We start from the raw sequence: 26,683 nt of genomic DNA, 5'->3' as shown, positions 1-26,683 counted from the left end.
AGAAGAAGCGTCTGCACAGCTAGTTCCTCAGCCTTATTATGTACATAGATATACCCAGTCATGCTAAAATACAGCTGAATTCATGTATGCTCTTTAAATTTATAGACTTTTTGCTTCGACTTACTTTCGACACAAAGCAAGCTTACTTCAGCACGTTAAACCCCCCAAGCATCCAACGCTTCTCTCTCCAACAATCAAATCCCAGTGCCATGCAATTGAACGCTTCAGGTGTGCATATACAACAGAGGCATTGGTGCACTGCAAGCAATCAAACTTTTTTCAACAAATGAGAAAAATGCGAATCACAATAGTCCAGCTCAGAGAGTAGCCTCTCTTCAAGGTTATGATTCGGGGTGTGTATGTATGTACAATTGACCTGAGGGAATTGATCGACGGCTTAAAAATCAGATGAACTTTATGCAGTGCAAATGCAAAAAATAATGCACCCCAGATTCAGGATACAAAGGTTATTCAAGGTTTCAAATGGATTACTTCTTCAATAACTTCGCTTCATTGATTAAGTGATGAAGGGAAATAATATTGCACAACAATGTTTGAGATGCAATTATTTAATGCATTTAATAGTTTAGTGAGAATTGTGCATACAAATTTTGGTATAATTCAAATCGAAATTATAATTTCTGAAATCACCAGTAATGATCTTATAACATAAAATCACCGTTTCACGTCTAAAAAAGTCCAAAATTAAGTATATCATAATCGTATAGGTGTTGGCTTTTTGAAATTATATTCAATAATAACAAATATTATACATAAGTATGTTGGCATCTTTCTAACTGCATAAATACTTATGTAATCGTAACGTACTGAAGCTCTACTTGCTCTATTTACATAAATGTTAAAACACCTTTTTATAATAGTTCATGAAAATCGTTGTAATTGTCTAAACACCAAACATGTCTAACGAGATGCAGGTTATTTATTGTATAAAGCTTAAAATGTTTAATGTTTCGAAACATTTCGAAAATTGACGATTTCGTATTAACGATGCGACGTTTTAAATTGGCGTTGGTGCTATTGGTGTGCATGTACGACGAGGAGACTAGGAAGTATCTTGCGGAATTCTATTTATTTCGGTTGTTGGTCGATAAGCAGTGATGGGACCATGGGGCTCATGATGCTACTTCTTGTTAAGCTTCAGCTTTGGTGTTAGGTTGAGCGCCAGTCTCTATGTCCTTTGGAAAATTATATCGTTAATCATCAGTAATAATGCTTAATATACCGTTTATTAATATCAATAAAGTAGTAGTATAAATCAGCAATACACGTAATTTTCAAAAATTACCAAATTATTACACCTTGTGTTTCAGACGCATGTGCTGAAGGTAATCGAGCTGAATGGGTTTGTGCTGGGCCAATTGTTCAAATGCTTCTTCCAGGCCGAACCATTTCCGTCTACGACCAATATTCTTGGAATCTTCCCATTCCGACATTTCTTCGGTGACCATCAAAACGTACACAACTGTTCGCGTGCGGCGCTCTTCGTTCTGTAAAATATCACAAGAATCCTCACAGTTATGAATAGTATTCATTCATGTCTCATTCGTGAGTGTTTTATCAGTTACATATGCTGCACACTTAATAAAATTGCTCAATTTTTAACATGTTGCATCGCTTATTTATAGTACGACTGACTGTGGAATAAAGTAAGCGCTTGCCTGGAATACTCCGAGGCATCGATCGATATGACCTTTGACGCCAGCCTCCTCCACCACTTCGCGCATCGCAGCAACGGAGTGCGTCTCTTCAGGCTCGACGCCACCACCAGGAACGATCCACTGATCAGTATGCCGCGATGAGCTGACCAACAATATCTGCAACGGGAAAAAGATTTGATCATACATATTTACATAAAAATCATACATTAATAATATTCTAAGGAAAAATTGTTGTTACTTCTGATGCACAATTAGTTAGCAGCATATGTATGCGAATATACGCATGAATCTTAATTCTCTTGTTGTTCGAGTCCTATACGTGGTTATAGTTTTTTTATAAATCATACAAATTGCTCCAGTGGAGCCGATCAGACTATAGAACCAGTTTAGACTTGGGGAAAGAGAAAGATCTCTTCAGCTTTTAAGATTTAATTGATATTCGTCTTCCTCCAGTAAATGGAATTTTACTAATTGTAAGATAAATACGCTCTTAGCTTTCTGCTCATCGTTGTATGTGTCACTTGATAATTAAATACGCCTCGTTAAATTTCGCCAAATATTAAGAGTGCATATTAAAAGCAGTTGAAATTGCTGTAAATAAGAATTTGTCAACAGAATGGAATGATAAAGTTATGCCATGAATTACGATCTCCTCGCTATGTTGTCCTCAAGATCACTCCATTCATAATTCATATCGAGGAAATTATATTGCATATTTAACCATAAATGCGTATCTCTTACCTCGTCCTCTGCCCCATTTTTAACACAAATGCAAGCCGCACGCTGGAGAAATCCTTCTTCGTCATATATTCTTACGGAATTTTGTCTATCTTTTATCTTATCTCGGACCATTTTAATAGATTAGGTGTTTGCGTTCGTTGTACGGTGTGCGATATTAAATTTATTAGAAATATCCCTTGAAACTTCTTAATCGTTGTTAAACAAATACATACGTAACATTAATTACAATTTATGCAAACGAAATCAGAATTTAAAATATCTCCTGATGATGACTTATTTGAGAGAAAGTATGAAAAAAATTGTGGATAATTGACTAAAAAACTTGACAATGTCAAAGTATACGTTTGACTACGAAACTAGTTCTTCCCGGAGAAAGGGACTAACGGCGAAATTAGTATTTGATAAAAAATACTTGGAAATAATGAACTGAGATTTTTTCTTCCCAATCGTAGTGAGGTTGGAGGAAAAAGGTACGGAATTAACGAAAACACTTGCACTTCCACTGGGAACTTCCATCAGAGTATCGTCCTCAATGTCAGTGTTGATGGTGTCCAAACAGTAATTATTAATACAAAACAACAACTCCTGCTGTTGTTGATACGTGTTATTAGTGGTATTAGCTTTATCACAGGCGACAGTGATAAAATCCTCACAACAACACGAGGAGCCACAAGACGACTTGATGTTAAACGAGTCTTGTGAGTTCTTGGCTTCGGTTGGACTGCAGTAAGAAGTACCAAAACTTGAGCAATCAACACTTGTATTAATTACTAAGAGTTTTGGGTGATGCTTTTGATGATGATGGAGTGTGTTGAGTCCACTACTCAATTGACCCCCACCCATAATCGACGTCTGCAGAAGCGTGGTTACGTGGACCTCCAAACGTTACTTCTTGCATAGATCTTTCGGACATTCGAATAAAACCGTTTTTATTAGTTTTGCAGATGGTTGAGGGCTCAACCAGGGCGTTGTGCTTGTTGTTGTTGTAGCTGTTAATTAATTTACTGCTTCGCCGTATTTCTGTCCAATCACAAACTTAATGAGAAATCGATGATTCACTGGCAGTCCCAAATTGTTTAGTAATGCCGGATTTAATGGTTTGTTGGGTTTAGGTTTTTTGTAAGCTGTTTTTGCGGTGAGGGTGGTTGAGTTATAGGCTGGAAATAGTACGAGTATTTTTGTTATTTTGGTCGGTATTTATTTATGACTCCAGGCTTCCAAGAACTGTAAATTAATGTAAATTGTCAAAGGTTGGATAAGTACAAGTTGCTTAAAACAATAATATTGTAGCGTTGTTTGATATATTGGCTTGATTACTTATTTAATCAATAAACTGGTATCTGTAAATAATTTCTACGTCATATTTGTATATGCAGAGCGTGAAACAAAACTTGGACAATGCAGAATATATGCATGAGGATAATATCTGTGCCTCCCTTTTGCCCACCAAATCTCGACAAGAAGTAAAATGTGGAGTGGGATGGGTGCATGTTTTATATGGAATTATTTTCTAAGCCTAATAAATTAATCAATGTATTAGAATGCAGAGTGAGTGAATTTCAAAACTGACGTTGAGTGACGGGAGGGATTAAAAGCTCAAATTATTAGTCTAGAATTGCAAAATCAGCTCAAACCCAATGAAATCTGATCTGAATCTATTTACCTCATCCAATAGGTATTTCATTTATTCAACTAATGTGAGTATCCCGAATTTGAATTACTGCCTGTCTGCACATTCTACTAAACATACGAACCGCCTCCCATCTCATGATCTTTGACTTGTTACAATTATCAATAGCATGAATGAAACGTACGCACATCTCTACATATGTATGGACATAAGTACGAGTATGTCATATGTACTACCCTGTGGGATCTCAAGCGAGTTTACATGGTTTAGATAATTACAAATGTCGACTCAATTTGAGACGTTCAAAGTCCTTCCGTCCGCCACTTAAAGTATAATGCGACAACAATTATTATCATCAATTGCTAATCATTAAGCTGATTTATGATGATAATATAAAATATATAACATCATTCGCACTATTAGAGATTCATGAGATGATGCATGTCGTCTTCAGCGTACGATACATGTGATTTCCACGTGTGCTCACAACACATAAGGGCAATAAGCCGGAAAATATGGAAAAATTGATAAAACTGATTCAACATTATACGAATAAGCTCAGATAAGAAACAAATCCTTCAGTTATATATGAAAATACAATGTATGCAGATTTGCATGTCTGTCTATTGTTGTTCATGAGTTCATCACTGCTATTCAGAATGCACGGATTAGGAAGATTGAGACTCACCACGCCACAATTCACGGGGAATGGCAATGATGGGCATCAAACTTTGCTTAGTGTTTAATAAAGTCACTGACATTGGGACATTGGTTGTACTGCACGCCCTCACTCAGCCAACATTACGGACCGGAAATTACCATTAGTGCCGAAATATGATGTCATTCAAAAACCGATATATCTACAAGTGAATGACCGAGTACTAATTAATTTGTTGTGGATTTAACAACTAATTAACAGTAAGTACACACATATGTATCTACGGATTAGTTTAACTCAGAAACAAAAGCCAGTCGCTACAAGGAACCTCTCTCGTCAAAATATAGTAAATATGGACATATTTACAAACTAAGCAGGTCAAGGACAATTTATTAGCAATTCCAGCCGGACTGTGTCTGACTTACGCTTATTCTGAATGAATAAAAATCAGTGAAGACGGTTAATTAAGAATTTGTTAGATTTTTCAAGTCTTGTGGTGTGTTGATTTTGGAAATGAAATAAAAGTATGTGACTTATTATCTGTCAGAAGGGGTATAAGAAGGGGTCAGGGGAGGATTGTTCCTATGATTATGGTAGTTTTATTAACAATATGTAATTGTTGTTACCTCTTTTCTCAGACGCAAACTTGAGCAAGTTCCCGTTTTTTGATGCTGTAGATTTCGTGCTAGACACAGACTGACGAAGAAGACTTCCTCAACTGCCAGCAGTTCAAATCTAAATTTAAAGCCGTTCACAGAAATTGTGGAAATCTGGTTCAATCCAACTCCAAGGATCAATAATCCACTCTGTCAACAACTAGAAGCATGCGAATTTTGCATGAGATGTTGCAAGGAAGCGGCAAGATGAACTATCCTTCGCACTTTATATATGTAGCAGAACGTATTTAGTATTGCAAATTCCTAATACGTTGGATGATACTATGAGAGATTGTAGGAAGACTGGGCGAGGGGAACGAATTTGCAAATATTTTGCACAACTACTACATTTGCACCATCATTCATGACCGAAGGAGGGAGAAAGGTGGAGGAGACGTAAGGGGGAGGGAGGGAGCAGTGGGATGTTGCCAAATTGGTGGAAAATCATCTGGTGGACCTCAAATTAGGCAACTCCTTATCAAAGTAGGCTTATCAGTCAAGGGGAAAATGAGAATTTGGTGGCTTCATGGGCCATGTTGTAAGTTTTGGATAAAAAGGTTCCAATAATTGTCTTGTAGTTGGGTATAAAGTAAACTCTGACATACTCCTATCCTAGCCAATCGTTTCTCCCGAATCGGCGTCATCCATGGCACAACTCGTATTCTGCTGGATCTCTTTAATGAATTACTCTTTGCCGTTTTGTTTAGATCCGTCCTTTTAAAAATTGACATGGTGTATGTCTTGTCCCCAAGATCAATTCCCCTCCACGTTCCCCCACCATCAGCAGTTACATCGGGCTGCTAAAGTTGCTAACCGATCAGGCCAAATGACAAAAGTTCGTGTGATGCAACGACAGAGAGAGCGTTGGGTATTGAAAGTCGAGGTGGAGCTGGGTGGTTGGTCTTTCTTGCATTTTTCCTCCTTGCGGGTTTTGTGGCCCACTTGCTGCACAAATTAGTTGTGCAATTCGGACAAAAGTGGGAATTCGGAGCTCGACGGCTGATTTTCGCAGAGTTGAAGCGCAGACTCAGCTTTTGCTTCGTATACTTTCATCATCTTCGTCGTCGTCGTCGTCGTCCGATTCTCTCTCATCAAATATTCGCAATTGGCCCACAAGTATTGCCATCCGCATTCATTCATTTATTTCACTTGGTAACTCACATCCTCAAGGTGAAAGTCTCAGAAGGCGAAGAGGACGTACAAATCCAACCACATAATCCCACACAATAATCTAATCATCCACAAAAGGCAGCAACAAGGAGACTATTATCATCCACTTCTCATATTCAATCAGTATTCACTACGAAGCGGTGCTACTTTTTTTTACCAGAGAACCACTTGCTTGAAGCCGTAGTAAAAAAAGGTCACATTTTGCCAAGAAATCTGAAAAAGTCCAATTGTCGTCTCATCTTCACCGTGATTTCATCTTATTTTTAACTGTCGTTCGGCTGGTCCGATATCGACACAAAGCAAGAAGTGGGTTGGTTTTAGTTGCTGTGAAAACTGAAACAACCGAAATTGACAGCCTTCTTCTGTAACTGGAATGGTAAGTGATAAGATTTTCGTACACATAAGTATTTGGAAGCTGCATATTATTTACCATAAGAGGCTATAATGCGTAATGCGGGTTGGTATTTATATGTTAGCATAAAGAAAAATAAATGAATAGCACTAAAATTAATTAAATTCATGCGGTATACAATTGCATATGTTCCAGACCCTGAAATATGTAAGTAGTTCGATTGCATATCGTTTAAACTGCTGATACTCTTAAATACAACATTTTTTAACTAGTACACATTCTTAACAAGAAACTTCCTGGTCTTTTTTGTGAGATATTGTGCATCATTTGACTGACGAGCTTCATGTTCGCTTGGGAGACACCATGGTATGCATACATATTTGTGTGTACCTGGTAGCACTGTGGTTAAAATAAAGTGCTAGGATCACTTTCAGCAAGTTTTATGGGCCATTGGTATTTGTACAGACACCACATTTTTAGCATTAACCTGATTTTTATTTCACTTTTAACTTTTACTCTCTTCCTTTACGTACATACATAAGACTGTATTTACAGTTTTGTTCGAAGATAAATGAACAAGTCCCTGGTATATGATTGAATAAGTAGTCTGGTTCTAACAGGAAAACGAACGAATTAAATTTGCATGCATACATAAAATCGAATAAATTGAGTCATACAACCTTGAAACATCCTTCCCCCACTAAATACTTCTCCACGCCAACAAGCCCAGCAGCGTTGACACTTGACAGTTTGAATTGGTTTAATGATCAGGGTAATGGCTTAGCTCTTTTTGTGCTCATGCTTGTATACTGACCCCGCATGAATTTTACTCCGAGGCCAAAATTCTCGTAGTATTGAAGTTTGGCCCAATTTCGATAAAAATGCATGTTTTTTAATTAAATTCTTTTACGACATGCAGCAAAATATTGCGACATTTAGATACGTGCATGTAAGTGAGCATAGGAGATACAAGAATAAATGCAAAATAGTTTCAACTCTGGCAAACAAAAAGAAATATATCGAAGTCCAGAGTAAAAACCACTTCTTTGAGGCAATCTCTCAATTGGCCAAAAAAAGTGTTGTTGGCAGCATAATTTATAAAATTTTAAAGAACGCTCATGTGTTGCAAAGCTTTAATTTTTTGGTGTTCATTATCTTTCGTGCAATGCAAATATTTTTTTGTTTGAACCTCTACATTTTGTCAATAGTAATCAATAAGAACCGCTGGTCGTGTAACCACCGTGCTGTTTGTCACTCCAACGATGTCATTGTCATGTCATTCGATATATAATACCATTATTCGATGGTTGCAGTTTAAATCCACTTGAACATCCAATTTTATCGATTGAACTTGAAACTAAAGAGTGTTATGTGTGCATACGTAGTTGTAATAAAGGTTGTGAAAGCATAATATTAGAGAGGACATCCACGTTTTAACCAGGTTTTAATGATTTTACATGAAGCTCCCGAATTATTTGTTTGATAATAATACAGATAATAATAAATATGACCTTCCAGTTCTTTACATATCTCAATGGATGGTAATTTATTTATTAAGAGCAGAAACTCACTTTCCTGCTTAAAGGAGGAAGTAAAGCTTGCAGACGTGGAGATGGGCAGTTCTTTATAATATGTTTGCATTTATGTACATATGTACTTGGTGTCATTATTTAATATGCATCCATGGATCAATTAAGCTTAGAGTGTTTCCATTCAAAAGCAAACACTGTGCAAATGATAATTATCATTAGATAACAATCAATCAGACCGAAAGAATTGGTTGTTTTGAACAACAAAAAACTCCATCCCCCGAACGTGTACATATTCTCAACCTTTTGGGTAAATCCGAGATCTGAACGAAATTATTGTCCTTTGGTCACCGATGGCTCACTCTGTAATTATGTACAACCCTTTTAGTGCTGTCGGATTGTAATCTTATGTCACTTTTGGCATTTCATGTGCTGTGAACCGATTTCCTCTTGCGAAGTATATCATATCGATCATTCTGCAAAAAATTAGGATTATCTAATGGCTCCCTTAATGGTAAAATTGTCATTTATATCGATATATACTAATTTAATTATATTGATTCTAGATGACAAATGGCATGATGCAAAGTTATCGTGTATTTATATCATATAAATTATATGTCTGAATAGTAAAAGCTTTGAACAGAGAGCACAAGCTTATATAGCTCCATAGCGTTTTGAGTAATTTGAGTGCTTTTAGAGTGCGTCACGAACAGAAGAAGCCCAGCTTGACTTTGGATGTTCATTTTATACAATATATTGATAACTGTAGTAATTTGGTGGTGAATGTGTACGTAAGTACGTGAGATTTCATTGGAAGATTAGATTGGGACAATGCATTTATTCCTAAGAATCCAATATCAAGATCACAGCTTTTGCAAGTTCTGAAATGTTAATTGAAACCCACAAAACTAAAGCATAAAATTTTCTGGTCATTACATGTCCATTGAGTAATATATTATATTAAATCAATGATATTTCCTTAACAAGTCGTCCCACGGATTTGTGACAGCGTGGACGGAAAATTTTCCTTTATATTAGGATAAAGTCATTGCCTTCACGTGTAGATTGTCGAGCAAATCTGTAACGGAAAGCTTGCAAAGTAATTTTGATAATGATGCTTCAGGATTCCAGTATTTGGAAATGTTCTATTTTTGACCCTCACTGGTTATTTCTAAAATTGACGAGTGTATTTTTAGCTCCTACTTTTCCTTTACGGTATTGTTGGGCGTTGTGGCTTGCATGCATATACATTAGTGAATGGCAAAGATTGAATATGAAGGAGATCCCTCGACTCATAATATTAATAACAATCATAGTATTGTAATTATCCAAGATATGGGAAAACTAGGCGTTTTCTATAGGAGGTCTGAGCTTGCTGATACTGGGCAAAGTACATATGCACATATGCGTATGTATATCGGTATATGGATACCAAGTGTTTGTAGTATGAAGGATTAATTAGAATCGATCGTTTGGAATTTCATGAAAGTCTAGTTTCCTTTTCGCTAATAATTTCAGTTAGCTGGTTCATATTTCGTTTTAATGTTTCTGAATAATAAGCTCATACATAAATATTTGCAGGGAAGATGTTGACGAAATTTTGTTACTCGCTTTAGAAGTTTTTGCACTTACGTCCTACAATTTTTCTTACGGTATGCATGCACATAGGATTGGTTTCAGCCAGAAATAATGTACATTGAAGAACACACGATTCCATGACCAGTCGCTCTACAATATAAAATTATTGCGTAGTTGAAGCTTTCGGTGCACCTGTAGTGTTGCTAAATCCAGGAAATTATACTTGCTGATAAATGAAACACAAATGAATTGAATAGGTAACCTCAATTTTCTCAGTACATAACACTTTCTTTATACTGTAGTGTCACATTACCGATGGTTGTATTTATCGCTGCATAGGAAATGAAGTAAGGTAGCACGACATAAAATAACAAGAGACATAAAATATGGCTGGTGTTTTGCTTGGGTCATCGACACCGAGGAAATTGTGAGTGATAAATATGCTTTGTAATATCGGACTTGGAATTTACTTATTTTCCATAACTAAATACATATATGTAGAAATTATTAATTTGAAGGTCAGACCAATAAGAGTCGAGGACTGACGACCTCTTGACTCGAAGCTGGAGGATGGAAACTCGAGATTTAATAATTACAATTATTCTTATGACTCAGCGCAGTCAAAGAGCTTGAAAGATCAGATTTGTATGTAGGCTGACTCAACTTTCGGGTAATGGCATCTCGTTCGGATAGAATCATGTGCACAGTAGTAAATAGCACATAACCATTTACAGCCATTTCATTCACACAATATTAACATGTTCATACGCTGCTTCTTTTCGGCACCACCAAGGCAGGAAAGCAAGACTGCTGAAGCAGATTAGTTTTGCAGAATGTTCTGCTGCTATTTGAAAGGAAATGATATATGGACTCGCAGGTGGAGACCGGTGCCAAAAATGTTTTGAGTGAATGTGGGGCGGAAAGTGTTATGCAGTGTTTTGAAGCAGATCCCGAAGAAAACTTGGCAGTGGCGTCGGATTGGACATGTTTGAATGTGTATATTGGATCCAGTGTCACTTTACTCCTTTATGTCCTGCTTGGCTGCAGAGCGTCCAGTCATAGTCAGATGTCTTTTTCGGAGTTGGGGATGAATGCAGCTGAAATTTTGCAAGAAATGTCCGCCCAGTGCATTTGGTGGGAGGGAACTGTAACTCTTGAATTTCGAAAGATAAATATGGAATGGTGCAGGCTGTGTCAATAAAGATTTCTATTTCTACTGCTTATTTTGATTCTATCGCTTGCTTTTATATTTTTACAAGGTGTGCGGCGTTATTTTTCTTAGATACCCTACGTATGCAAATATTTATATATATTTAATTCGGATTGTGCAAATTATTTAATACCAAATGTAATTTATTCCTTTTGTTTTAACTTAACATTTCAGGCTTTGAAAGATAAATAGAAAAATTTTGTTTTGAAAACCTATGTGCGTATGTTTATATTATGAAATGAGCTATTTATTAAGCCAACTTACTCTGACATTACGGATTTATTAATGCATGTAAGTATCTCCGGCCTAAGGAGGGTTGTTGGTGGCCAGTGCCAAAACTTGTAAGTTATTCATGAAGGTCATGTATTACCATTTCGCCGTAGTGCTTCCCATTTTCGAACCTGTCTTGGCCGATCGATGCTGACTGTGTGGAGAGTGAAAGGCATATTTTTAAAATGCCGTTATTGGTAAATACTTGCATGCAGTAAATTACGCAATAGTTTTATAGCTACCGATAACTGCCTTAAAGATAATGTATTAATACAATTGCCGCTAAAATAGTTTACCTGGTATTCGAGCAATTGTGGAATTTATGGCATTCAAAATGTATACCTCTAGCTCACTTGCGTTGTTCCACGCTGCATTCAATGGTCGGTTTATGAGTATGTGTCGAAATTTGTGGGACGTAAGCTTGAAAACAATCAAGTTTATTGGGTTTAATTTAATTTCCAAGTATGACACGGTGATGATCCTAACTTATTTAGACCCTGACCTCCTCATTCATATTTGTGGGTTATTTTCAGGTTTAGACAGATTTCTGCGAATAGGGTAAAAAGTCCCCATAAGTCCAATCACAAATGATGTGTAGATAAGAATATATCTTGCTTTAGGTATTTTAGGTATAGCTTGTTCCAAGTATATTTTTACAGAGATGACAAATAAAATTCGATATAACTTAGGATTAGTTTGATGTTTGATGTTATTTGTACTGTTCGGGATGATCTAATTGTTATTGGTAATTGGACAACTAGCATCTCAAATTTACAAATGTACGACGTGCATTCTCTTACAAGTGACTTTTTAGGAAAGTAAGTTGACAGTATACGCAGTTACGTAGTTAGTGATATTCGCATCGATTGAGCTATCTTGAATAAACCAGTTCCATTATGCATATGACATGAATGATCTGTTAACAAACGTTGCGAATTGCATCATCTTTGCGAAAATTGGTAGCAGAGCTGATTAGATTTTTCCGGTTGTGTTTGGTTTTATATGATTTACTGTCGTTCTTAATTTGACATTGTTTGATGAAAAAACACCAGGGAGGGGTTCTGCATGTGGGTGGGTGATAATTCTAATGGCTTATATGATCCATGTTTATTGTCCTTATCAAAACCCAATTTGCAGTAATTTTCTCCACGCCCACCCGGTTAATTGTTTATTAGTCGTCTCTTGTGATCCTTACATTTACTGAAGTCGCATGCCCTGGTCCTGCCTTAGCAGATTGGTCTGCGTCACAATTCGCCCAAATTGATAATTTCTACGTGTTGTTATGTAGATCAGGCTATTTGTCTGCCAGAATAGTTCCAGTGTCATGAAATTTAGCCGTAAATTAAATATTTCTTTAGCACTGTCGCATATCCCTTCCCTTTCCTCATGTTATATACACAATCACACGTCCTGATCGTTAAATTTGAAGCAGTTTGTTAAACAATAAGAATGTTTGTAAATAGCGTCCACACTTGAATATGTTTTTTTTCAGTTTGATGGGATACGTGGTTTCCTTTCATGCATTGTGTCCCTCATTCTCATTGCAGTGACACGACTCAATATTAAATAAGCGTGCATGTACTCGTATCAATTCAATATATGTACTTTATGCTTATGGTGGGTGAATGGCTTCATGGTGACACTGGAGCAATCTGCTTGCTTACAATGGCACTCTCGCATTTAACATACGCCTAATCGAAGCAAATTGTAATTCGTAATATTGCAATACGAAGCAAGTTGTTCTGCGCCATGTAAAAATAATAACTGTCCACAAAAGTATGGCGAGATATCGAAGTTTGCAAATCAGTTTTGGTATATTTATTTGTGTGGACGTGTGACTGGTGTGGACGATATTGTGCTGCAAACATCATAAAACACTTCACTTCTTGCTCTCCAAGCTCATTGCTCACTTGACACGCTCACAGAACCCACAGTGTCCACTAATCCAAAACTTATTCGAATTTTACTCAATTGATTTTCAGAATCATAAAACACAAAAATACTCATTGTTTAGTGTTTTACGTCAACTCTTTTTCAACGAACCCGTATTTGAAACTATTAAATAACTGAAAAATCCGAGTAAATTCAATGTCATTACAAGTTGTAATTTACAACGCTGCAATTGTGTTGCATAACGGAGAAGGAAAACTATCAATATTCACAAGTTGCTGGAACCCAACTGACTGAGGTCTTGCTCCAACAGATAAATGTTTATCTCGTTTAGATTCAATTGCATGTCAACTGGCGATGATAATTGAACAAATAGTGTATGCACACACACAGCAATAAGGACAACATTTTGTGTCGGCATAATAATAATAATAATAAATATCCATGACATCGATCGCACCACTTTTAATTGGGATGAGATCAGACCATCAGAGCCTGCAAAGTAGAAATGATCTTATAAATGTAGATTAGATTTAATTGCGTTGTGTGTTTTAGTTTTGCACAGCGGAGTGAAATTTCTGCTGAAACGATCACGGCAAAAGAACAGCTTTGCGAGAGGTACTTACATGCACATTGCGTTCAAATATAATACATACGAAGAAGAATTGAAAGATTCATTTCGTCAGCAAAATTATCATTCATTTTGCTTGAGATGTTCTACGTATGCATGATCGGTCGGATGAGAAAATCATTTAGTTGGTAAAGGGAGCGACTGTCATGCAAAGCTAACTCACAGTGAAATAAAAAGTGGTCAGATCTGATCTTATCTAGTCCAGTGAGTCAGTCAGTTTCGTTGGTTGGAGTGAATATATAATCGTAGAAGTTTTCAACCCTTGATTAGTCCTACTGTAGAACAGACACCCGGGCAGACAGACCTCATCGTAGTCGCGTGTGTGCAAATTACTCTGCAAACAAATTATAAATTCTGTGAAAGTTCGTTTATTAGCATACTCCAGTTAGAATCGATATTGAGTGAATAAGTTGACGAGGCATATTTGCTGACAAGTTTGTGTTTCTTTAAATTTAAAGTGCTGCACATCATTGGCGTTGTTGGGGACAGTTACAATCTACCGAAAGGGGTCAGTTGCCGATGGAAGAATACTTGAATGAATTTCAAGAATGCGAACCAGTTCAGGTAATTAAAAAATCGTTTAAACTTTGCATGTTAAAAGATCAATCATCTATAAACTTATATGTATAATATGAATTTTCGTCTAGCTGGAGCCATTTATCCACCAAGTTGGGGGTCACTCTTCAATATTATGTTTGGACGAACGAACTGTGTGCAAACCGCTTATAAAACAAGAACTTCAGGTAATTTGCTTCATACTATTTCCGATTTTTTTTTAATTTTAGAAATATGCAAAGCTTCGAAATTCAAAATTGTTCAGACTTGATTCCTTTCATTAATACGAATTATACTTTTTCAGTTTTACGAGTCACTGCCAGTGTCTATGAAAAAGTTCACTCCTGAATATCGTGGTGTTGTTCAGGTAAGCGTACATATTGAGTCGTATTTTTTGCTTGTACACATTTAACATGTCCAGTTTTTCATTATTGAGTATCATATCTGCTAAGAACAGCTTATAGCAATTGAAACATATCAGTTGGCATATGTCGTGATAATGACGCAATCCTACTCCTACTAACGAGTTGCTATCATGGGTATTGTCACCCCATTTCATTGCTCTGTTTTCTCGGTGTTTTCAAGTGGCATTTGATCATGAGCATTGAATGGGCATCCTGTTTGTGAGAACAACAAAATGTATCCATCCGGTTTTGGCTTGTTCAATCCAGAGTTTTCTTTGATTCGGGCGTTGTACGTAATGAATGATTAAGCTTCACTGAACACGGGATTGTTTTTCGCAAATCTGCGAATGAAATTTTTTAGTTGGGGTTGGAAAGATGCCAGTAGTGAAATGAAAACACCTACGATTTACTAAACAAATTCTGCGTTAGAGTTAACGAAAACAACGTTTATTTCCATGATGTGTATATTTTCACAGGGTCGTTTAAAGTATGCAGAGTTCACCGTCAGTCAGGGTTCCACAAGTTTTCTTACAATTCTTATGTTCGCGTTTATCTTCTATTTCAATTTTTCTATTCACTTGTGACTCGTGATGATGGGTTAAGGTTCAACAATTTTGCTATAGTTAACGACATATGTATATAAAATCATCTAAAGCCAATCCGATATCCGAGATGACCTGGAAAAATCTATACCATCTCAAATAACCAAAGCAATAAGAGAAACGAGCTTAAATTCAGTTCACATCTTGAGTCTGTCCTCTAAAGTAGTTTATGCTCTAAATTTAGGAGGCTAAAACGCAGCCTCGGGTGTTCACGACACAATTGGATTTATTCACATGCGTAGGAATTAATGGTCACGCTCACGATCCATCCATTGAACTTTTCCGGGTACACTTGCTTAGGATTAGTCAGGTTGCTGAGATGAGTTCAATTCATGACACGCAAAGTGTTTCAACATAATCTTCGTTCGAGTGATGAAATTATTTATTTTTAATTCGGATGATTGACGGATATTGAGGATTGTTGTACTTGTGGATTAAAGCAAAAAATTATAAGTCGTTGAAAAAAATGTTGGGGTTATGCTCTTACGTATCTGCATACATATGTAGATTAATTATTGTAGGAATTAAAGGCAACTGCGTACCCGTAAGTATTGCAAGAAGTGGGTTTCGAGTTTGATGCAGAGATTGGAAAATTTACATCACCCCCACTTTACAAATGTCAATCATTACAGCTTATCTCTTATTTTACTTGGATTTGTTATTAGCATACCCCGGACAAATATTTTTTTATCCTACCCTACTCATGTTGAGCTCAACACGAGTAGGGTAGGATAAAAAAATATTTGTCCGGGGTATGGTTATTAGACCAATTTTCATTTCTTGACTATTTCGAAATAACTTTTTACTTCCCTTCGTAAGTGTGCAATTTATTTACGATTTGGTCACTTTTTACTTAATATTTGTAAAACAATTCTGATGAAACTAGATTTGTTATGATTCCTTCATTTCTTAATAAAATTACAACTGTGTTAAAGTAGAGACGATTGTCAACAAGATGTCAATCTTGTTCATGAGGTTCCTGGGTTCATCGTCATTTTAACGTTGAAACATTTACCAGTTCTATATATAGACAATCTACTGAGAAAAAACACGGATTAATTAAGAATAATGTCCCCATAAGTAAAGTATACAATACCATTCATACATACGTTGCACCCATACACTGCGTATAAGATGAGGAATTGTTTTATGATGCATTTTACAATATTCATTTTATTTTAAGACGAAACATACACGAATCGTGTTTCATGATCTGATAGCATTTCATTACTGAAGAATATTAATGTCGATCGTGTAAATATTTGATCATGTTTGTACTTTCAGGTTCGGTTTGAAGAAGACAAAGATGGCTACTTAACCGTAGCTGCTTACCCCCCAAAGTCGTTCAGATATCAGCCAAGTCAGTCAAAGCAGAGGAACAATAGCCGGTAAGCATGCAAAAATATATACTTACCGTAGGTGTGTGTATTTATGAGTAGACAAAATAAAGCCGTGTACGTTGAATGCTTAGAACGGTAGGAAAAATATCATCGTATTTACTAAAAGTGTCTCGAACTATTATTTTACTATTCATTTTCTCGCATGTTGACATCTAATTTCGGGTAACATTACTTCATTGACGTATTGACGTGAAGCTAGTGCGCACTCTAAAATTACTTGAGCATGAATCATACTGATTTAAAATTGGGAACTACATTATTTGTGCCAAAATGCAGAATAGAAAGAGTTTGTGACGCGTTGAGCAAAGATGAATACATTGGTTAGCTGTTGTCTATGCGTTTTTGAAACCGCAATAAATGTCATGATGGAGAAATAAGGTTTCGGCTCATCAGTTGTCAGTTGCTAATTACAAAATGGTGCTGGCGACTCACAAAATACATTTAAAATTACCTTCATGCCTGCTGGTACGCCTTGTGACATTGAACTTGACACTAATATCAATATTAGTCAGCGTATATGCTCGTTATTTACCATAATGTCAGTTCGAGTAAAGGAAAAAAATGCATTTTGAGATGATCCAAATTTTGAGCAGTAAACAATATTGGATTTTTTGCAGACGGATGGTTCCATGTTTATTAACAAGCAAAAACAACTGTGCAATGTGAAATTAAGGATAAGAAATATGTGATATGCAATGTTAAACGATAATTTGAGAGGTTTTGCTCTTTTTTAACGCATTTCCGCTTTGTCAAGTAATTTCGATTGAACTATAGAATGAAACTGATTCACACACAGGACTAGATCAAATCAGACGACTTTTAAATGAGGCGTTTGCAGATTCCATACGAATAACGAACCCTAATGTTCCTCGTAGTAAATGAAACCGTAGTTTTATGTGATAAGCAATTCGTGAAGCGATTGTATAATTTATGATTTCAACTTAATTCATAGACGACGGATCCGAGTGAAGAATTCAGGAAGCATTGAGATTGAAATTGAGAGCGAGCTAAACGACCTGTTTGTTGAAGAGGACCCACAGCAAGCCACAACCAGCAAAGGTGTCAAGTCACTGAATCCATGGGTCTTAAAATGTCACCAGAGACAGCTATCGAAATTGAAGAGATCTGCTACCGTACCACAACAACAGAAGGAACCCGTTTGTCAAAGTACGCCTGCTAATAGAAATAACGAATTATTTTTTTAATAACCTGTACTCTCCTCATGATAGTAATAATTATTGTTTATTTGTTTTTCAGAATTTTTGCTGCTGGAAAATATCACTTGGAGGTAAATTTAACAATTAATTTTCTTACAAAAACCAATTTCATACCGTCCGACACAACAACTAAAGTGAATTGATACATATTTTAATACACTCTGAAACAATTAAAAATTAACGTACGGGTTTGCATGATTATCGACAGAAATTTGAGTGTACATTATGTGTAAATACCACACTCAAATTTATATTGGCATGTCTCCCAATACTTGGATCTGTTCCAAATTCGAAGGAAAATGTGTAAACTTTTGAATTAAGACTTTACCAATACTCATACATATGCCTTTATTTGGCAAAGAAGTGTCCAATATTGGTTGGCTGCAATGGTTTTGCATGCTATTGGAGGGTTCTCTGTACTGAATAATTTCAGGGTTGTGTTGTACCACAGAAAAAAAATCAAAATGGCTAGACATGTGTTTACTAATTTTGTTTTTAATTGATGAAATGAATGGCGTTGAATTTTAAGTTTTTATATTTTTTTCAGGTTCGAATACCCCTGTATTCTGGACTTGAAAATGGGCACCCGACAATATGGAGATGACGCGACACCTGCAAAGATCGAAAGCCAGAGTGCCAAGGCAGCCAACTCCACTTCGGTCCAGCTAGGAGTCCGAATTTGTGGAATGCAGGTTTGTTAGCCTTTTCTACTTCGCAGTTGTTCAAAAACTTGTAGTTGCATTTTGCTTCTGCTGGAAGGGAATGTTCTTCTGCCACTTCTTCCTACTTCCCTCATGTGTTCTTATTTAGCATTTAATCTGCATACTAAATAGGAACTACGCTAGTTCAAAAATAGATTGCCTTATACTTAGGTTTATGGCTTTTTTTATGCACCACGGGAAAGGAAATTATGATAATAATAAACCAGGCGTTTTTGGCCAAGACCATGGTTTTGAGTGACAGGGGCACCCAACGCAACCCACAACGACGCATTGCAAATTGTCCGTAACTTTACAAATGTGTAGGTCGTTTTGGTTGTATATAATTCTTTTAGCTGTGCCTTGTCTCAGCAGACGGAGGTCTTATTAAATTAAGAAAAGGAATTTAATGTGAATTCCGAATGCAGTTGTTGAATATTATTCTTGATGACAAAGCAAGGATACCTCACTCACTCAGGCTCGTATGATGTGCTTTATGGCCAACTTAACTTCCTCGTGAACACAGCTAATTTTTAATAAGTAATTGGTTTATTTTATTGATTAGCTGTTTATATTAAAGTATTGAGGTCATTTCATACTACGAGACACGACATACGACATACTGTGTAAACAAATAATGATATGTTCCTAATGTGCATTGGCATCAGTATGAAATTTTATGTGTTGCAACATTTGGAAGAAATAATATTGGAAACGTGGCCTTGGTATTGAATTTGAAAAAATAAACCTATACCGTATCGCATGAGTTTCGAATCACTTATTCTAATTATATTTTTTGTTTCTTCGTGCCAAAAATTGTACATGTCATTTGTACGACGATTTAATTGCACATTAAAAGAACACATTGATCTAACACATCTTGACTTGTGACTTGACAGGTTTATCAACAATCGACGGGAAAATTTCTATGCCGGAACAAGTACTATGGAAGAAAATTAAGCGTGGATGGTTTCAAGGAAGCCATGTTACAATTTCTTCATAATGGGAAGCGTTTGCGGACTGATGCAGTACTTCCACTTATTGAAAAACTCAAGGACTTGAAAGCAGTCCTAGGCACACTTGAAACTTTTAGGTAATGCATTTTACCCCATTCAATTCGTTCCTTATTCATGAATTTACTTATAATTTCTGTATTCCAGGTTCTATACAAGCTCTCTGCTGTTAGCCTACGAAGGGCTGGACCCTGATTACAATGGGGACGACGACTCATCCATGGCTTCCGTGGATAGTGAGATGACGGACACCTCTTCTTTTGATAGCGATTCAGTCTCAAATCCCAACAACAGCACCATCACCACGAACCCTGGCCCTGGAGAAATTCGAGTTATCCACAATTTCTCCGAGATCAAAGCACCTTCCTCTTTTCTCGGAATGATTCCATCGTCCAAATCCGCAGATGAAATATCTCTCTCTTTGAAGAGGACAAGTTCTCTCGACAAGGAGGAAAGTACACCAAAGAATCCAAAGATTGGTGACTCCTCGTGCTCCAGCTTCTCTCTAGAAACTGTAACCGAACCAGCATGTGATGGGATCGGGTTGGGAATAAGTCAGAGTCAAAGCAATTCTACCAGCATCAGTAACGTGGCGACGAGAGGAAGTTCTGCTGCTAATTCGACAACGTCATTGTCTCTGGAGTCCGTTGACGTTAGAATGATTGATTTCGCTCATGCAACCCATAGTGGACTGGACTGTGGCAAAGAGCATCAAGGCGCAGACACGGGGTACATGTTTGGGTTGAGTAATCTGATCAAAGTATTTCAGGAAATTTTGGACGAAACATGCTAAATTTTTGTCTCACTTACAAAAAACTGTCCTTCGAAATTATAGTATCATCATTTAAAACTATTTATTAGACTACCTAAACTTATTGCCACTAGATCACAAATTAAATACGTCGATTCTAGATGTCTTACGTATAGCACATTTTTTTATAAAATTTTCATTCTGTATTAATTTCAGGTGTTTTAGATTATTATGTATAATAATTAGCTATATATTATTACTTCGCCGTAATGTACTTTTTTAGGCTTTTGTACTCGTACTCTTCTCACTAAGTTGGTGTTGTCTTAGAATATTGGAACGGAGAATAGCTACATTAATAGGCAGGAATTTTGCATTGTTACTCCAGTGAAGGTTTGATTCATGAATTACTTTGAATATTTTTGGCAATAATAATATTTGTAAATGTTACGTGATAAATTATTATTTATGATGATACCCAAGATCGGATCAACGTACCAGAATTATTTTATCTTTTTCGCACCGAAAGTTTATTGAAATGTGTTTGGCTTTATTTTTTGAAAACAGAAACCTGAAATCTATTAAAGGTACGCGTACTTGTGAATAAAAGTAAAACGTTAAACCAGTAATTACAATTCATAATTAGAAAATGGTAGTCATATTGCCGGTGAGGAGTGAGGAAAGCCTTCAAAAATGCGGCTCACCAACCAACTCACCAGAAACTCATGTGATCTGTCGCTAGAGTATGAATTATACGAATTTAACAGTTACGTAGTCCAGTCAAGAGATGAAATATGGATTTCATTTTAATTTTGTTATGACTTCAAAACTTGTAATTTTCTCTTCTTACATAATAACAACTACTTTTCGAGAACTCGGAACAAATTACGTAATTATATACCTGCTCCTCATCGAGTTACCTACAAAACAAATATATGTACATAACTTAACTAACATAGCAGATTAACTATGAACTATTTCTCTACATAGTTATACCAAATATGGATCCGTATCAACACATGATATGCAGAACATAATCAGAACAATTAACTCTGAGTTTAAAAATCGTCCCGGTTTCAAAATATTTCATTCCAGCATCAGTCATTACTACAAAATATGTATGACTTATGCATGTATTTACTTGTATGCCGTTAACATTTTAATTCATTTTGCTTAAAGTTTCCATAATATTTATATGCTAAATGTTTTCCAATGTTATTAAATTCCAAAAATAGTATGTTTCTGTATTGAGTCTCGTTCTGCAATTTCGATGATATTGTACAAATCAGCATGAGCGTGCATATGTGTATATGTCGATTGATATCTATATATGTGCAACTTTTGATGATTGGCATAATATATGTACGCTTAAAATATGTACTATTTTTGTGAGAATGAACAACACGCACGGAATCGAAACCAAATCAAAACTGATTTGGTAACTCATCGTCAGTATGAATGTTGCGTCACAAACATAAATGCCAGTCAATTTTGGTAGTAAGAAACTAAATTAATTTGTGATTACGATGGAGCACAGATATAAGGTAACCATAAAAGTAAGTACATATAAAAATATATAAGTTACTGGAAATAAATAAATAAAAGTTCAATCGATAAAAATAGTATATTATAGATTAATAGAATAAGCAATATTAGCGTGTATTATTCATAATTGTACATAATATATTGCAAGTTGAACAGGTGAAATAGGAAAACAAATAAAAATGCAAAAATATTAAAATTCTGATACGGTGTATTCGCATTCAAATTTTTTATTTCATAAATTACTTGGCATTTCAACTCGGCTTCTTTTTATAAATATGTCTACAAATTGTTACACATTATACATAAGTATGACTTTAACATTTTTTCAGTTATCCATTTTATGAGTCGTTATAAAACATACTTCTATTTCACTAGGTGAGGTGGCAATTATACCAGCGTCGTTACATGGCAAATTGCGACTAATTCTTTTCAGAGATGCCAGCATTAAATACATTCTGGTACGCACTGATATATAATAAGCGGAGGGAGTCGAAAGATTGGCAAGTCATAGAGTCAAAAGTCTAGGCCCGATATATATAAATGCAAAACATTAAAAGGCTGAAATGTTATAAAATTGTAGGCAGCACGGTCATGGCAGCAAAAGAGAGAGAGAGTTTGATGACGAAATTTATAGGCTTTATTATGTCGGTCTTTTTTCCGTCTCCAGATTTCTCTAGAATAATAGCAACAATACATATTAACTTGTTTAGTTATTGATGAGATGCAAGTCGCTAGAATTTACTACTCCACTAACTTTGTTGTGAGGACGAAGTAACTGGAGGTAATTTAGCTGCAACGGACGGTGGGCGAGATGCTTGGACGCCTCATCAAGTTTGAACCATTTCCTTTTTCGTCCTTTTATAAGCATTTATTTGTTAATACCGCTTTTTGTTAACAAATTTTGTCAGTTTTTATAAATATGACAGGAAGTATGTAGATATATGTATATCTACCGATATTCTTGGAGTCTTCCCACTCTGGCAGTTCCTCCGTGACCACCAGCACATACACGACGGTTCGGTGCTTTCGATCATCATTCTAGATGTTTCAATAAGTTGGAATTATTATTACAAATGAAAATAGGAAAATGAGGAGGTGGGTTTGTTTCTACACAAATATTGGTTATCGCATTACTTGAAATGAGCCAAGGCATCGGCATATGTTACCCCGAACACCGGCTTCCTCGATAACCTCACGGGCAGCCGCAGCATCAGCTTCCTCTTCGGGCTCTAAGCCTCCCCCTGGAACGATCCACTGATCAGTGTGCCGCGATGACGTGACCAAAAGAACCTGCATGAACACAGAACAGGTGCAGCTTTTGTTGGGTGTAGTCCATAATAATTAATAAAATGAAATCACAAACCTCAGCCTCCTGCTCATTTTTCACACAAACGCAAGCAGCCCTCTTTCTGAAGCCATCGCTATCGTACAAACGTGTCGAATTTGGTTTTTCTTTCACCATTTTAAATTAATCCGTATGTCTCACAACAAGTAGTCAAATATTTTACACCGGAAACTAAGCCGAAAGTTATAACCCGAAATATCCGAGATTGCGTGGATGTCCAAAACTACTGTTAATTAATAAATGCTAGCAGATGAATCCCGGATTCAGGTGTCTGAATAATTCGCAAGAATTGATCTCCTGATGAAATAGCATTTTTCTTGGAGGAATTTTCACCGATTGATCACAATCACAGACGATTTCAGGATTGGAGAATTGGGAGTAAATTCCCTCAGAGTTGCTGTTGACGGGTTTCAAACATTTATGTTTGAAGTTGTAGTAGTCCCAGAACAATGATAAAGGTTTCATCTTTTTTGGTGATATAATACTTGCTGTATTGTATTTTTCTGCGGTAGAGTGAATTTTTGTTGATTTCTGTGCGCATTTAAATTGGGCAGTAATAATACAGCAATACCAGGTACATACCTGTTCAGAGAAAGTAAGATAACAAAATTAGGATAAAATAGTTTTGCACACACAAATACTTCGCTTCGGATTAGCACCTCATATATACATGTAGATAATAGCAGTAGTGCAGATAACCACCACACTACACGCACCGTATTACACAATTTAAATGCCACCACTAATCTCCTTCAAGGTCTGGTTGTCCCATCTTAATCCAACATTGTCTAACTTGTCAGTATGCACATAAAAATCGAGTCAGGGGGTAAGGTCATGCGACACACTATTTCAAGGACAATTACATGGGATGGAAACGTGCCAAGGTATGCGATCATTCCTAGCTTTGTCTTATGCTCTGGTTCATTGCCATTTAATTTTAGGGTTTCCAATGAATATTGCTAAACCAATGCGATGGATGGATCGCGACTCTAGATTATATTCAGGTTAAAAATACAATGCATGGAAATTACCTCGTGACGCCAGTCCAAAAAGTAGCAGATTATGTAATGTATATTTATACGTAAAATGTACTAAATACTTTGATAGATTTTTCCCCTGATGTGAGTTGTGTACATATAAAATTGATTGACAAAGTCAATAACAACAACAACAAGATGCACTGGATACACATATGCACATATGTACAAGCACGTTCTTTACATGGTCGCGTGAATGTTGCCTTTCTGAAAATGAAGGACAGATTTGGCAACTGTTCGTACAAATTCGGGAATTTGCGAAATGCTCCAAGTAAAACCATCGCTGATTTGACTTTCTACCAGATTTCGGGTGGTTTCTTTCTCGGTTTAAATTGCCAGCCAACCCATTCCCCGGAAAGGCTCGAGAATTTTCTTGACGCTTATGCAAACTGACTTAAGTATGTCTTGTGAAACATATTTGGGAATAATGCAAGTGTTCATTAAATATTCCAAATGCTATTGCAGTGGGTACTATTGCTGCAATACATGAAAATGGTTATTGGAATTGATGAAAAGGGGAAACCAAAAATTCGTCTTCTGAGAACTACGAACTTACTTAAAAAAATTCTTTTAATTCAAGTTAAATCATACAAGTACCTATATTTTAATATTTATGTATGACTTTTAGACTTCGATATTAAAATATTATAACTTAAGTGAATGAAATTGAGGTAGTTCGACTGGCTTTTGTTCTTTGGTTTGTCTGATGCTCCTTGGTTCAGCACATTGTTCCTTTCCTCTCGCCTATGCAGAAATGACGCTTAGATTACTTACTTGTCCACAAATGGATAATTATAAATATGTACATATGCAAATGCAGTTGTTAAAAACAGACCCTCAAAATGAGAAGCTGAAATTTTTCTGTAGCGAAACTAACGTCCCACTTGATCCACTCAGCTCCAAGGTTGACCTCCATTTCATAAAAACATTTGCCTTCTTTTGGAGAGAATTTCCCCAAAACAGCTTTCGATTTTCGAACGTTTCCTGCCGTCCCATTAAAGAACTTGCGACAAACAAGGATAGGTTCGTAGTATGTTCCAATACCGCCAATTATGGCACCGTGGGGAACCGTTCCCTCATCCCGATCAAATTCGACCCATTCGAAAACCTCGTCCTCTACCTTGAGTAGAACTTCGTATTCCTTGAAAGCACGGACACCTGACAAGGAAGCCACTGTTGGATTTCCGGAAACGTAGCACGTCTCGTTCAACAACTCTCCGGGAACTATGCTCACGTCGTTAAAGAGACCAGATTTTGCTCGACACACATGCGTCACTTGTAAATTTCCGGACGCAGTCCACACCCAACCACCTAAATTCAAAATTTAATGTTCATTTAAACTAATTTATAAGTTTTATCGGGTTTAGCCCTAGCCCCACCTTCGAACAGAGAGTGAGAAAATTCAATGTCTTTATTTGACACCCAGAAACCCTTGGCTAGTCTGGAGTCGAGGAAAGTGCTGGGCTTGACAAAAGTGGGTGTGGTGAGATCACTCAAAACGAAGATCAGGAAAATTGAGATGGTTACTTTCATGATGATTTTGATAAGTTCAAAATTCTAAAAAGTAATTTGAAATAATGTATCCTTTCTTGAGGTACGCACTTTAATGACTGTCAACGTGCTTGTGTGAATCAAAATTAAAACTTGCATGATTTTATACCTGTTCGCATTAGATGCATTTGACGTAAACAATGAGAACTGCATCTACGGCACGTATGCATTTTCAAACCGGTCAGCAGGTACCGGTCTATACCTTCATCTCGATGTGTATCTATCTACCTTTAGCATAGTGACTAAATGACGTCAAAAGGTAAGTGAAACTACAGTTACTGTTTGCACCAACTCGCCTCGCCTCAAGTGAACCAGAAATGCATATGGGTACACATGCAGTCATATGTAGGTAGGTATGTATCATGTATGAACTAACAGTTATGGCTGAGGATGAGATCAAGTGCGTGCCAATTAAAAATATGAAATGTGAACGCATAAGTCCGTACCTACGCACAAACAAACTGCAGCAAGACGAATACGACTTGAATCACGTCAGCAGTTTTCAATGATTTTTAACATCTATTTTATGCTGTCTTATTTCTCTTTACATATCGATGCAAAGTAATAAACA

The 26,683-nt window shown here is 36.4% G+C and overlaps 3 protein-coding genes across 9 annotated transcripts; 1 reads left to right on the top strand and 2 right to left on the bottom strand.

Moving 5' to 3' along the window:
* Positions 1–553: 553 nt before the first annotated feature.
* On the bottom strand, positions 554–5,559 carry LOC110863066 (diphosphoinositol polyphosphate phosphohydrolase 1). 3 transcript variants are annotated; one of them, XM_022112294.2, is made up of 5 exons: positions 5,335–5,559; positions 2,421–3,644; positions 1,680–1,835; positions 1,307–1,508; positions 554–1,196 (listed from the first exon to the last, which is right to left on the bottom strand). In XM_022112294.2, exons 2-4 carry the CDS (start codon positions 2,529–2,531, stop codon positions 1,314–1,316), a joined length of 462 nt encoding a protein of 153 aa, XP_021967986.1. In that variant the 5' UTR covers positions 2,532–3,644; positions 5,335–5,559; the 3' UTR covers positions 554–1,196; positions 1,307–1,313. The 3 variants fall into 3 exon arrangements, with proteins under 3 accessions (XP_021967986.1, XP_021967985.1, XP_035702486.1); XM_022112293.2 differs by having other exon boundaries at positions 1,320–1,508; positions 5,335–5,552; XM_035846593.1 differs by lacking the exon at positions 5,335–5,559 and adding an exon at positions 3,738–3,871 and having other exon boundaries at positions 1,320–1,508.
* Positions 5,560–14,237: 8,678 nt separating this feature from the next.
* Positions 14,238–22,378, top strand: LOC110846523 (inositol hexakisphosphate kinase 1). Its single transcript, XM_035846589.1, has 10 exons — positions 14,238–14,315; positions 14,456–14,561; positions 14,645–14,740; positions 14,857–14,919; positions 16,843–16,946; positions 17,911–18,125; positions 18,216–18,246; positions 18,723–18,867; positions 19,773–19,966; positions 20,034–22,378. Exons 2-10 carry the CDS (start codon positions 14,517–14,519, stop codon positions 20,677–20,679), a joined length of 1,539 nt encoding a protein of 512 aa, XP_035702482.1. The 5' UTR covers positions 14,238–14,315; positions 14,456–14,516; the 3' UTR covers positions 20,680–22,378.
* Positions 22,379–22,390: 12 nt separating this feature from the next.
* Positions 22,391–26,207, bottom strand: LOC110846533 (diphosphoinositol polyphosphate phosphohydrolase 1). 5 transcript variants are annotated; one of them, XM_022093319.2, is made up of 8 exons: positions 25,941–26,207; positions 25,397–25,872; positions 24,556–25,305; positions 23,543–24,106; positions 23,314–23,469; positions 23,133–23,217; positions 22,934–23,034; positions 22,391–22,852 (listed from the first exon to the last, which is right to left on the bottom strand). In XM_022093319.2, the coding sequence occupies exons 4-8, from the start codon at positions 23,639–23,641 to the stop codon at positions 22,820–22,822; spliced, it is 474 nt and encodes a 157-aa protein (XP_021949011.1). In that variant the 5' UTR covers positions 23,642–24,106; positions 24,556–25,305; positions 25,397–25,872; positions 25,941–26,207; the 3' UTR covers positions 22,391–22,819. The 5 variants fall into 5 exon arrangements, with proteins under 5 accessions (XP_021949011.1, XP_035702485.1, XP_021949020.1 ...); XM_035846592.1 differs by lacking the exons at positions 24,556–25,305; positions 25,397–25,872; positions 25,941–26,207 and adding an exon at positions 24,107–24,536 and having other exon boundaries at positions 23,543–24,027; XM_022093328.2 differs by lacking the exons at positions 24,556–25,305; positions 25,397–25,872; positions 25,941–26,207 and adding an exon at positions 24,184–24,536.
* Positions 26,208–26,683: the final 476 nt, after the last annotated feature.

This window comes from Folsomia candida, unplaced genomic scaffold, assembly GCF_002217175.1.
Source record: "Folsomia candida strain VU population unplaced genomic scaffold, ASM221717v1 Fcan01_Sc001, whole genome shotgun sequence".
Classification (NCBI taxonomy): Eukaryota; Metazoa; Arthropoda; class Collembola; order Entomobryomorpha; family Isotomidae; genus Folsomia; species Folsomia candida.
This window is presented reverse-complemented; position numbering and strand designations above follow the sequence as displayed.